We start from the raw sequence: 14,110 nt of genomic DNA, 5'->3' as shown, positions 1-14,110 counted from the left end.
CAGTTTCTGTGAAAATAAGGAAAGAACAGAGAGTCTTTAAAGACTCCACGTGATGGACATGTGACTGAAATTTAGAGGGCAGAAAGGAGATGGATTTTGTCTCATCTTCTGTATTTTCTTTGAAGATATCAGTATTTTTGTTAAGAGGGAGAAACGGTTAGATGGAAATGATAGAGAGAATGGAAAGAACATTAGTTCCAACTTCAATGGAATGAAAAAAATCATGTTTTAGTGGGTGCCACAGAAAAGGAGAACATAGAGATAAAGTTGTGAGTGGCAGAGTTGTGTCTGAGATAAAGGCCTTCTATTTAAAAGGCTAGTTAAGTGTTGGAATAAGCCATCAAGGCAGATTATTTGAAAATTGTTAAAAACAGTTTTCTTCACAACGGTATAGGTTATTTTACGTTCTTCAGTGGAAGGAGATGGACTGGATGATTTTTTTTAATGTCCTTTCCAGCCCTGTATTTCTATAACTCTTTATAACTCTTTTTAACTCTAGTGGCTTTGATCTGGGTGGTTGTTCGCTGTGGAACATGTCATGAAAGTGGTGAATCTTAAGGGTGCTGAAGCAAAATGTGCCTCTGGAATTTATGTTCTGATCAAATACAATTATACTTAATCTAGGCTTCTTCGCTCAAGCTTTTCTAAAGCCTTGTCAGCCAAAATGGTTCATAGTAGTGTCTAGCAGTGTTTTTAGTCCTTTTAAATAAAATCTTAAATATTCCACAGTATTTTTCAGTTGTTTGAGCTTTTGCTTAAAAAGTAGTCAAAAGCATGTTACTGATACAGGGTTTTAATTGTTTTCATCTGTTTATTGATTAAGTGTTCAAATGTCAGAGTTCCAGAACAGTGATATCTAATGCTTAAACAGCTTAATTGAAATCTTCCTACTTTTATTTTTGTAGGACCTTGGTGTTGGAGCAAAGAAGGTGAAGTTATATGTTGATGAGAACCTTGTATTTGATGGTGAATTAGAGAGAGCCTCTGGAGATCTCCTTGCTGACCATAGCACTACAATTGACCTTACAGATCACAAGCAAGGTATCTCTGCATATTTTTCAAATGAAAGGAAAGAAGTAAATGCACCTGCAGTCACAGAGAAGAAAGCAGACCTACATTTTAAATGCTTACAGTCAAACAGTACTTCACTAAACTGGAACTCTCTGCCAGAAGAAAATCTTCTTGAGCATAAGATGAACTCAGTCAGCTTTACAAAGAAAAATTTGCCTGAGTTAGAGGATGATCTAAAATTGTTACCATCTCAAGTTTGTTTAAAAGATGCCAAAGAGAATGCAACAGTACAAGCAGTTACAGAGCATGTTCAATCTGATGATGAACTTACTTTGAGTGAGCAAATGGAAAAGCTAACAGGAAGAAAATTGTCTGATTCTACAGGTGCAATTCCTTCTTGGTTACAGTCATCTTTCCAAGAAACAGAGAATAATCAAGTTACTTCCAGTAAGCAGAAGCCTTCCTGGCTTGCTACGGAACATTGTGTAGGCTTGAAATTTCAAACACAGTCAGATGGAATCATGAAAATCTTTTCAGATCTGACTAATGAGGATGTCAAATGTCAGAGAAATGAGCTGGGAAGATCCAGTAGTAGAAATGCAAATGGAGATGAGAGACCACAAATGCTAACCAGAAAGGATGGTGGTGTGGGCTTGGACATTTCGGACCAACTTTCTAACAAAAATTGCTGCAGCTTACAGTACCCTACAAGTGGAAGGAGGAGTGTCAGATATGTAAAAAAGGAGGGTTTAAACACTATAAATCTCAGAGAAGATGATTCCGCACTCAAAGGTAAGAGCTCACAACAGCAACCTTAGTGCAAGCGCTTGCATGTTCTCCATTTTGCAGAAGCACAGAATCATTTAGGTTGGAAGGGACTTCTTGAGCTTCACAGAGGTATAGACAGTGGGGTTTTGTTTGTGGTGCTTGCAGTATTCAGTTTTTCTCATTCATATTATGACAATGCTCAGAGTCTCTCTCCTTGTCCTACACCTGACGTGAAATGCTCTTTTTCTGAAAAATTTACCTTCTGAGTTGGTGTTTTTAAATTTATTTGGAGGAGACTGAAGACTAAATTTCGGTAAATTGTACTCTAAAAATTGACAGTTCTGCAGACAGCAAATGCTTGCTAATATCAGTGAAAATCTGCAAAAAGATTAAGGCGTGTGTGACCTTAAGGTAGTGAGTAAATTTGCAGAGTTTATTTGTGTAGCAGGTTTGTGTCTTTCTCAATGAGAATATATGCTGAATACATTTATTCAGAGTGAATGGAAAACTGCCCTTATTTTCCCTTCTCTGCTCATGACATTACATACCTCTTTCAAACCTCTCCCTCAGACATCTCTGCTCATTTATGAAGAGTTTTCTAGTAAATTTAGCTGTTACCTGGTCCATGCTTTTGATTATCCTTGTCATCTTTCTCCAAATGTTTTTTAGTTCGCCTGGATCCTGTTGGAGGTGGGGGATCCAGATTTGTGTAGTTGTGTTCTGCCTCTGGCAGTAACCAACAGTCCCCAGGGAAGAATGTGAGAATGGGGCAAGTTCTGAAGTTCTTCTTTGGCATTCTGTAATTCTTCAGCATTCAGTAACTTGTCTCAAATAAACAGAGTCTGGCAGAACAAGGACAACAAGGCCCAGAGAATGGGAAGAAGAGGTTACAAAAATACGAATTGAAATTTTGGGTGTGATTTAGTAAAATTAACCATCAGAACAATTTGCATGAAAGTGTAGCTTGCTGTGAATTGTATTTGGGTGTTTACATTAAAGTTATGGTCATGAGGGACAGGAAGCATGCCTAAATGCAGGAATGCCAGTTCAAATCTACAGCAGGTATTGCATGAAGTTTTCAGACAAAGCTGAAGAAAGTGGTTCTTTCTAAACTTAGAATGTCTGACTTTTTCCTTCTCTGCCCCTCTGTGGAGAAAACAGCAATTTTGTAAGTATCTCTGAAATTATACCTCAAAGAAGAAAAAAGTACGGAAGTAGTTGGAATAACTGCCATCATCCCTTCACTCACCCACTCACCACAGCCTGTTTGCTGTTTCACACATTTTACAGTGTCTCTGTTAGATTAAAAACTTGTCAACGTTATGGAAACTGTAAATAAATCCCACCTTAGTAATTTATGTTCAGTTGTAAAAATTGTAACAATTTAGGAGTTTTAATGTAAACTATAAGATGAGGGTTATCATGATATGATAATTATAATGTCCTCTAATTTTGCTCAGAGCAGGTTTTGTCATCTGGTGCTTAAAACTCCCAATATGTGTTTGTCCCTGGGAAAATTGTATGCCGTCTACCAGCTTTTGTTCTCTCTGTACTGCACTGTGCAGGGTAAAGCCATCTTCAAAGTGGAGCTGAGTGAGCATTAACAACAGGGAAACAGTTTTAAGTGTTTCCCTAAGAGTGGTGAATTTTAATTGGTACGGGGCTAGGGGAACTGCAGTTTCCCAATAGCAGTATGTGACAAAGGGGAGGCTGCCCAAGCTCATATGCAATGTCACAGCACGTCTTCGGTCATTAAATGAAGAATAACGAGAACAGCAGAAATTAGAAATAGCACGTACATGCATACTTGGCTCGAGTTAATGTTGCTTTAAAAACATAGAATTTGTCTTTGATAACTGGTTTAACGTGCAAAGGAAATGTTGGAAGTATGCTGGTAAAATTTGCAAGTAACATATAATTTGGGGTATTATGAGTTAAGAAGATTGAAGAACTGCGCAGAAAGATGAACTTGAGGACTGGAGTAATAGCAATGGAATGCAATTCAATAGTACTGCTTGCAAGGTCATTTGGGGACTAATAACAAAAAATTAAGTTGTAAGCCGAGTAATCACCAATTGCAAATGACCGAGGAAGAGAAGGATCTTGGTTGAGTAGTTGATAACAGATTGACTATGAAATGCTTGTGTGACGCAGGCGTGATTATAGCAGTGCACTCTGAGGATGTATCAGCAGAGGCATTTCTGTTAGTTAGGGAGATGTTAATATCTCAACACAGGCACTCGTGAGACATCAGTTGGAAAACTGCAGTTCTGATCATCCATTTTCAGGAAAGCTGATTATGAAGTGGAACAGATACAGAAGAGAGCTTTTAGAATGATTTGGGAAATGAAGCGTGTGATTGCAGCATGGAAATATGATTGCTATTTATAACTGCAGGGAGTAAAAATGAGATAGCACAACAGAGGGAGAAGAAAGGTGGTTTTTTTCAAGCTAGTGTTGCCCCAAAATATAGTTTACTAAAGTTTTGAGAGGAATTGTGTGGTGTGCGTTGCCAGCAGAAGCAGGACAAGGGACTTGGTGATTCAAGACACCCCTCCAAAACCCACAGGGGAGATGCACGTTTGAAGTGTCATTATTCGTGGACTCTAGGACAGCATCCATCATACAATCTTCTCAGGCATGCAGAAGGCTGGGAAAGCATCTGTAACATCTGCAAGTGGGATACTCTTATCTACATGCAGAGTTTATTGTTCACATGGCTCTAATAAAAATAATAAATTATAGATTCTAAAAAAAATGCCAAACCCTGTAAGCTTTCAGCCATTGACCTCTGCTTTCGGGCTATTCTCGGCTTTCCTTTCAGAGCTCTGCTTCTCCTGTTGTCATTCCTTAATGTAGCTAACAAACCTTTTAACCTCCCATTGAAAATCACTCCTGTTGAACTGCTGTAGAAGTGCTTCAGAGTTGTAATCTCTGTACTGCTTGAAGTACTTCACATTAAAAAAAAAGTTAAAAGAAAAAAAGGGAAAAAACCTCCAAAACAAGGAAAGCCAATGGATGTCAAATACTCTTCTGTACATGCTCATCCTGAAATTTTCAAGCTTTGACATTTTAAAGTGGTAAATATATATACAGTATCTTCTTCACGTAAATTGTGAGGCTCTGGGAAGTACTGTTTGGGATCACCCACCCCATGTGTATCCATATGGACAATGGTTTGAACAAGAAAGTGACTTACAAATGACTGATGTTCTCTGAAATACGTACCTTTTGCTTCCTATCTGTATTTCCCTTGTGGAGTGGGGAGGAGTGGCCAGGTTGGTCTCCAGCCTTTCATTCTGGAAGACAACCCTCTTTCAGGTAGTTTCCCATCTGCTTTAAAATTCTTATTTTTATCTCGCTTGTCCCCAGAGTAAATGGTTATTGGCCATAGATAGATTAGGAACATTGCTTCTTTCCCAGTGTTTCCAAAAACAAAGTTCAAAGTTAGTCTTGAGCAGTCTTTTGGGAAAACATTACTTTGCATTTTGTCGCAATTGGCATTTATTCTTGATAACCATTTGTTTTAGTATACACTCAAGGACATTGTACAGAAGTAAAATCTAGCCCATGGGCCTGTAATTTTTTAGTACTCCACTTGCTTTTCTTCATTTATTTGAAGAAAATACATATGTGACAGCTTTATTGAAAATCTTTGTTATTTTCTGCTCTTAATTGTTTAGAGATGGAAATTAAGCAGCTCCTCAGTGCAGTCACAAGGAGAGCATGCTTTGCTCCCACTGTGCCCCTCTAATTTGTCGCCCCCGCTGCGTTCCCATTAGATACTTTCTCATGTCATCCCCTTCTACATCTCACACTTGCTGAAAAGTGAGAAAAATGTTTGTACATTACCTGCATAGAATGCAACGCTCCTTGTATGCTGAACCTACTTCTTTTCTCACCGCTTTTCTTTACATACACGTGGCTGATTTTGACAGGAAGCACCAGCTTTTCTCTATAATGGTCTAGAAACTTAGCCAGTTCAGCCATTTCCAACTGTATGAAAGATCTGCAGAAATGCAGACAGATTATTTCAACTATTGTGACAGCCACACGATAAGTATCGCTGGGCCAAATCCCAATTTCTGTAAGTATTGAGGCAAGAATTCACGGTCTCAAACTTAGTTGCATTTTTGTATCTTGGCATGTGCTCTGCTCTTCAATATTTAAAAGTGATTGTTTTTGTTATGTCTGAACGGGGAAGGGAAATTGGGACATGTAGCCTTCATAATAGACAGGCAATGTAAAAGTGCTAGTATAACAGAATTTCACAGTAAGGGCACACGGATATGACCAGCATAATTCTGGAAAGTCCGTGTTGTAGTGGTTTGCTTCCAGTCCTGTTTATGCATTAAATGCCTGTGTAATGTTGTTTTCAGATGAAGACTTCTCTAGCAAGGACATAACAACCTCTAGAGCAAAGTGGCACAATGAACAAGAACACACTCTGCAGGAGTCGTGGAACTCTTTGGTTAAGTTTAATTATTCCCATCGTGGCCGAATCTCTAACATGGATTTTCAAGGGGACATCTTTGATGAGTTTCTCCATCAACAGAAAATCAACCGTCCTGGAGAGTATCAGCAAATGAGAAAAGAGGGACTACAAACACTACCAAAAAAGCAAGAAAAAGAAAATTCTGTGGAGGCACATGATGGAAATGATTTTAAAATTCCTGTTTTACCTTATGGGCAGCACTTAGTGATAGACATTCAAACAACATGGGGAGACAGACATTATGTTGGTCTTAATGGAATTGAAGTTTTCAGTTCTAAAGGAGAGCCTGTTCAGATTTCAAAAATAACAGCTGAACCACCTGATATAAATATTCTACCAGCTTATGGCAACGATCCCAGAATAATAACCAACCTAATTGATGGGGTAAATCGGACCCAGGATGATATGCATCTCTGGCTAGCACCCTTTACCCCTGGAAAACCTCACTTTATCTTTATTGACTTTGTGAATTCCTGTCAAGTAGCTATGATTAGGATTTGGAATTACAATAAATCTCGCATACACTCTTTCAGAGGTGTGAAAGACATTATAATGGTGTTAGATGAACAATGCATCTTTAAAGGAGAAATTGCGAAAGCTTCAGGAACCTTGACTGGAGGTATGCTATCATTTCTTATTTTCTTTGTGGAAACAGCAGTACAATACAAACAAATACATTTAGCTTGTTTGTTATCACATTCCACTTCAAAGCAAGCTGGCACTTTGTATAGTATTTAGTTCTTTTAATTTCAAAACGTAATGCAAAACCCACTAATGCATTCTTCAATGATATTGTGAATTTTAGTAGCATATAGAGCTAATCTCTATTCTTAATGATGTCTTAGCAACAAGACCATATTTCAATAACATCAGATAGTCACTAGACATTTAAAAGTTGCAGATTTTTACTTGTTTTCACAGATACGGTCTTTTGGAAAAAGTGATGGAGAAGCTTTTTTTCCATTTTCTTTTGTATGTATTTGAAATTTGACTGAGTTCTCTAGGTTTTTCTGCTGTGCAGTGTAAGTGTGAGAATGAACATACTAATTATATTAGTATTCAGTATCAATTTACCATATATTATCTTTTAACACTACTGCAAATTAAATGTAAAGAAGGACCGAAAATAGTTTTTATCACTCTATATATTCTTTTGTATGGTTTCTCCATTTAATTCTGTATGTTGCCTTCAGCTCCAGAGCACTTTGGGGATACTATATTGTTCACTACCGATGATGATATTCTTGAAGCTATATACTGCTATGATGAGACATATGATGGAGAAATGGAAAATGCCAGCTCTTTGAGATACGAGGAAGAGCTGAAGAGGCCAACAACTGCTGATAGGGAGGGAGATGAAAGACCTTTTACACAAGCGGGATTAAGAACAGAGGATCAACAGGTAGGGGCCTCTATGTTCAGAACTCTCTATAAATGTCTTTCTGAAACATGACATGGAAGTAGGACACACTGATTTCCATGATGGAGTAAAGCTCTGCAGAAGAATTAATACAGCTATCTGTCTATTTTGAAGATTTTTTTTTCACCAGCTCAATAATTTATGTGATTTTTTTTAAGCCCAAAAGGTCCTCCAAATTTTGGTTTCCCTGATTAATTAATAAGACTACAAGGAAGGCTATACTGGATTGTATATATTTATTTTTCTTTACTTACTTGGACGGAGATTAGAGGGAGTTCTTTTTGATTTAGATACTCCTGAAGGTTTATGCCACTGTGAATGATTTTTACCATACGGTTATTCTTGTAATGAGTAGCTGTGCTCCCTGTCACTCCAAACCAAAGATATTTCCATATTTTCCACACAGAGTCTACTTTTGCTTGTTTCTTCCTCCACAAATTAAGTATCTTATGTGAGAAGAATCTCCCCCTCTCAACTGTCCCCTTGTTTTTTCCTCTTTCCTTTTTTGACTAGCATCTCCACAGGTCTGTGTGCATTTTGCAGCGTAAAAATCCCCCTTTACTATTCCATACAGTAGGTATTTTACTACTTGGAGGAAGGCCATATTTTCAAGCACTGGAGTCTTGCCTCATACCACTCCAGCCCAACAGTCCAGTGTCTGAGCAAAAATCCTGCAAGATTTTCTGCTCAAGATGGTGTGGGGCAGTCTTTGACCTGATTTCCATTAAATCTTCTACCTTCTTAGAATTTTCATGAGCACCTACTGTTGCTTCAATGAGGATATCTTTTTCTAAGGGACACACTCTTAGTTGTAAGTCTGTGAGGAGATCCAAAGCTGAATCGGTCCAAATTCCAGCTGGTTCAGCTAAAGTGCTCCCAGTGGTATATGGTTCCTAATGAGCCTTGTGCTGTTGTCAAGCCTTCCTATTCTGTCTTGTCCTCTTCTCCTGGTGGCTTATAAGACAAAGGGAAACGTCATGACATTGGAATTTGATCTCGCTATTAAGATCATGAGTCAGTGACTCTAACTCTTTGACTTCTCCAGTGCTAGTTAACACTGGCAACAGTAATTTTGGTCCCATCTTTGCTTGCGGTGTCTTAAACTGTTCAGACACCTTATGCAGTGCAGGATTTCATGAACACAAATTGAAGTTCACCCTTCTTTTCTTGATCACTTGTTTATTGTGAGTGTTCACCAGGACCTCTTCCATTACAGAAGCCTAGACCTAGGCTGTCTAGTCCTTACTCAGAGTCTCTGCCTTTTATTTTCATCTGTGATGCTCTTCATACTTCTTCTCTAACTCTGAAACATGCTGTATCAGCAATGGAACAACAAAAGCTATTGTGACTGAGCCATTGATCTCCCTGTCATTCTGTATTTGCTGGTACCATCAAGATTTTGTAGATGGATGCTTATGCTTTCAGAATGATACAGTTCTACTAGATGATTTGTCTTCCCCAGCATAACGTTGTCATTCAGACTAGTATTGGGTTTGAACAGTCCCTACCTGTTGATCATTCACCCTTTTTTCCTGTTAGCATGTTCAGTGGATGAAACAGTGTTTTACTGCACTGACGACAGAACTTTTCAAAAGCTCTTACGGAAGCGTCTTACTTTCTTGTCAATATTATCCATGGTCATCTGTCTTTCCCATGAATTCAGTAATCCTTAACATGTCAACTTTTATAGCAGGTCAGACCTGTAACTAGTGCACTTGACCCAACTCTGACCGTGGCCAATAGTGGATGCCTAGGGAGAATGTAAGAATAGAGCAAACATGCAGTGGTGTTTCTCTGAAACACTCATCCAGCCCTTAGAAATTTGTCTTACAAGGACTTTTTGACTTAACCTTCGTGTTTAGTATCGTGCCATGGATTTTTGTTGTGTTAATTGATCCACTAGCTTTTTGAACCCATGTGCACTTTTACAACTTACAATGCTCAGTGGTAAGTTTCCCAGCTTAACTTGCATAGCACGAAGAACCTATTTCTGTTTGTCTCTAGGTTCATTTACTGTCCCCTAGTTTTTGTGTTGGAAGAAACTAAACAATTATTCCCTATTCCCTTCTTCAAGCCACTCAAAAGATTTATGCCACTCTGTTACAATCTCTTCTAAATCTCTCTTTTCCAGAATGGTTAGTCCTACTTTAGTTATTCCTCATATGGAAGGTGCTATACAGTATGGTCAGGAGTAGGAGTATGGTAATACTCTCTACTTTTTATTGCTTTTCCAATAACTTCTGTACTATGGTGGTATTTTGTTCTAGCCATAAGGATCTAAGAACACAGGTAGGACAATGTTCACAAGCAGAAGTAGTTGAAATAGTAGAAAATCAGACCATAACTGAAAGAAAAGATCGTGGGCACCAGTGGAATGAAGAGATCTGAGTAACCAAGAAAGGAGGAAGAGGGAGAAAAGAGGTGATAAGGTGGCTTGGCACAGATGGTTTATGGCCTGCAAAGGAGGGTATTATTCAGTATTCTATAAAACCAGTATTGCGTCCATGGGTTTTCATACTCAGTAGAGTTGTAAATTCTAATTCCCAGGCTGGTCTTTTAAAGTTGTTCTGAGAAAAAGGCATCAGACATCAAAGATAGAGTCACTCTTTTGCGAGAAAGGTACCCCCAGTAGGAGGGTTTTTCCCACCTTCTGTAGGTTGTCTGTGTGTGTTTATTTCAGTGCACAGCTCTTGTTCAGTTTCACCTACTTAATTACCACAAGGGCATTTGCTACTACTGTTGCAGTCTGGGAGCATACACATATAAGATCCAGGATGTCAGTGGTTATACTGCAGAGATCTAATATAACAGTAGGAGAAAAGTGTTGACAAGCCTTTTATTTTTTTAGGCACAATATAGGTCCATTTGATATATTCTGGATGACAGGAAGTCTACTTCTAATGATGAATGAAACTATAGAGAATGAGTCTGGACTTCTAATTTCCTATTTAGCTTTTTGACTACTAATGAGGATTGAGCTGATGTTTTTGTAGAACTACTTATAATAATGCCACGATGTCATTCCAATCTGCTGTTATTTTATTTGGAGCCCAATACTGTATGTGTAAAGTTAGGATTGTTCTCCTCACGTGAAGCATTTTTACATTTACCTACAGTGAACGTAATTAGCCATTTTATCACACTCACTCAATGAAATGAAGTTTATCTTCAACCCTTTGCAGTTGTCCTTTGTCTTTACTACCCTAGTAATTTTATCATCTGTTCATTCACTTTCTAGTTTGCTATGTTGAACAGCATAGGCTATTATTTATTAGTATTGTCAAAGAACAAATGCAAGCTTTTGGATAAGTTTGCTTGTTTGTTCTGCCCCTTGATTCTTGAGAAGAAATTGTGGTGGCACTCTCTGTGGTCTTAACTTCCTTCCAGACTTCTTGTCTCTGCAACATATTTGCAACGTGTTGCAAATACAGCATATTATCATTAGCTAATAGCAGTCTGCAGGTAAATAAGAGTGACTTAAGAATTTCAGCCTCTTCAAGAAAGGTAGCCCACACTAGGGAGTCTCCCATTTAATACTCCTACGTGCACTAACAAAAAAACCCCAACCTAATAGTCTTGACTTTCTAAGGACCCATATGATCTACAGTTTGGGGCATGTTTATGTTTGCCATTATTTGCAGGACAGCCTGGGTGGTGAGGCAAAGGGGAGGTTGATATACAAAAGGCTGGACATAAAAAAAAAAAAAAGAAAAAAAAAGGAAATAGACAAAAAAAACCACCAAAAAACCCCCGCTTTATAAACAGTATGTCGGTAATGTATATATCATATGCATGTTCATTGCACCTGTTGGTTTACTTTTTAGGTTCAAGAGCCAGACCCTCTCTCTGAATGTATACCCAAGGAATCAGGAGTATTTACTGGAAAATGTAAGTTCTTACATTTACTTCTTGCATAACCACCCTCCCCCCTAATGTTATCAAGGAGGATGTGATTTGTCGGAGCTGTACAGAACTTTGTGACGGATGTCAGGTCTGGAATAAAGAAGAGTAATTGAATATTTAAGGCAGAAGCTTTGTTTACTATGGCATTTAGAACATTGTATTGTAACAGTTGGCTTTCAATCTCAGAAAAATAACACTAGCCATTTGCCTAGTCCCTGAATGGGATTTGTAATACCTGTGTCCATTATCCAGTAATTCTCTACCAATCCCATGAATTTATGTAGACTGACTGCATTTCTCAGATCAGATTGACAAATAAAACCCTACAGTAAAGCTAGACCAGAATGTTACAACCATACTTAAAGTACCTGATTTCTTTATCCTGTACCAAAACATCTTTCTGTGGGCCTTTAAATTATTTTCCAGAGAGCTTCTGGATGGCCCAGAAGTTTCAGTATCAGTTCCTGGTCCTTTGACCAGCACAAGAGAAATTGGGTTCTTTGGCATAAAGTCTTTAGCAACCTGTGATGTGCTCTCTGAAAATACACACAATGCTGTGGCTTATTCAGCCACATATCTGTGAACTATACCTATGATCTGTGATCTATGACCTATGAACTATATCTAGATCTGTGAAATTTATCTATGAGCGTGTCTACAATCAATTCATATCTGTGAACTTAAGATGCCTTTCCCTCCTCCCATTTCTCAAAGTGGGTGAAAAAGATACTGAGGGTGTGGTTCAGAGCTCAGCCGATGCAGTCTGTCATACTGACAAGATATTGTTAATCAGCTGATGGGCTAACTTTTCTCTACCAGACAAAGAGGTCCTGATTCCCATGAGTTCTTGCAGTGAAAGCACTGGAGAAAGCTAGTTGCATTTAAGGGAGGCTTTCCATGTCTTATGAAACGCAAAAGAAACTCCAATTTAGTGTCTTACACAGGAAAAAATTGCCATTAATTGCTACAAGGAACTATCTTTGTAAATGACCTTGCACAAAAGCAAAAAACCAGCTAGAAGCTACAACCTGACTTTTGCCAATGATTTCTACGTACCCTGTCCTGCCTGTGTATATTGTTCCTTGTTCTCCTCATGCTGTGGGGTGGTCCCTGTGGGGTGGAGTGAGAGTCCTCTTGCTTCTTCTTGTTTTGGGAAATTACTGGGATTTGTGCAAAACTTAGGATCAGTACTGCTTTTTTCATCTGGGACTCCTGGTAATAAATTGTGCATGGAGTCACTGAGGATTTGTATCCTTGACCTGTTGTAGATAGTTTTCATCTCTTTCATCCTGCTGCCAGTCATGATGTCAAGGAGAAATAGTGCCTCAAAGTGTGATTATCACTGGTACAAAGTCCAGCTAGCGGCTAGTTACTAGAGGGATCCTCAGGGATCAATACTATAGTCTACACTGTTTAATGTTTTTTTTTTAAAGAACTTGGATGATGGGTTAAAATGCAATCTCAGCAACGTTGTGGATGATACCAAACAGAGGGGAGTTGCGGGTATGCTGGAGGGCAAGGCTGTTCTTCAGAGGGACCTCAACAGGCTGAAGAAATTATAACTTCATGAGGTTACCTAATGTAACCTCATGAAGTTCAGGGCAAATGCAAAGGCCTGCGTATGGGATGTAATAACCCATGCCACAGGACAGGCTGGGGGCCAGCTGGCTAAGAAAGCTGCTTTGCACTGAAGGGCCTGAAGTCCTTGTAAGACCACAAGTTGAACAAGAGTCAGCAGTGCAGCCTTGCGGTAAAGGTGGCCCACTGCCTCCTGGGATATAAAAATAAGAGTGCAGCCAGCAAGGCAAGGAAGGGGATTCTTTCCCTGTAGTCGACACTTGTGAGACTGTATTTGGAGTATGGTGTTAAGTAAGGAGCTCTCTAGGACAAGAAGAAAATTGACATCCCAGTGCGAGTCCAGTGGAGGAGGGTGACCAAGATGGTTAGGCAGCTGGAGTACCTGACATGTGAGAAAAGCATGAGAGAGCTGGGTTGGTTAGTTCATCCTGGAGAAGAGAAGGTGAAGGGGAGATCTTCTTGCTGTCTATAGCTGTTGGGAGGGCATAGAGAGGACAGATCCAGGCCGTTCTCAGGGATTCACATAGGCCTGGGTTGAGAGGCAGCAGAAACAGCAAGGTAGAAGACAAGAATTTCCAACTGGATATTAGGAAATCTTTTTCACCCTGAGAGCAGTCAAACACTGGAACAGAGGTTGAGAGAGGTTTTGAAATCTGCCAGCCTTGGGGACATTTGCAATTCCACAGGATAAGCTCCTGATAGACCTGATCTAACGGACATGCTCTCAGCTTGGAGTCAGACTAGAGACCTCCCGAGGTCCTTTCCACGCTGCATCACTCTGGAATTCTATGAAGACATTGGCATGGTGATGTGAATATTAAACCTTGTGTGGATAGCTGCTTCACCCTATCTTTTCCCTTTTGTTTGAAAATATACTCTGGTTTTGCCTGAGAACTCTTGCATGGTTGTACACCAAGCAAGTTTAGTCTTAGCAA

General features: G+C 39.1%; 1 protein-coding gene across 2 annotated transcripts in view; it reads left to right on the top strand.

Annotated features, from left to right (window-relative positions):
- KATNIP (katanin interacting protein) overlaps nt 1-14,110 on the top strand; it is a 67,732-nt gene that overhangs the window by 29,284 nt on the left and 24,338 nt on the right. For both annotated transcript variants that reach the window (XM_076350955.1, XM_076350954.1), the window contains exons 13-16: nt 906-1,803; nt 6,159-6,893; nt 7,468-7,676; nt 11,519-11,582. In XM_076350955.1, coding sequence (XP_076207070.1) covers nt 906-1,803; nt 6,159-6,893; nt 7,468-7,676; nt 11,519-11,582 — 1,906 coding nt within the window. The remainder of the gene's footprint in view (nt 1-905; nt 1,804-6,158; nt 6,894-7,467; nt 7,677-11,518; nt 11,583-14,110) is intronic.

This window comes from Aptenodytes patagonicus, chromosome 13 (genome assembly GCF_965638725.1).
Source record: "Aptenodytes patagonicus chromosome 13, bAptPat1.pri.cur, whole genome shotgun sequence".
Classification (NCBI taxonomy): domain Eukaryota; kingdom Metazoa; phylum Chordata; class Aves; order Sphenisciformes; family Spheniscidae; genus Aptenodytes; species Aptenodytes patagonicus.
Note: the sequence above shows the minus strand (reverse complement) of the source record. Positions and strands in the feature narration are given on the sequence as shown.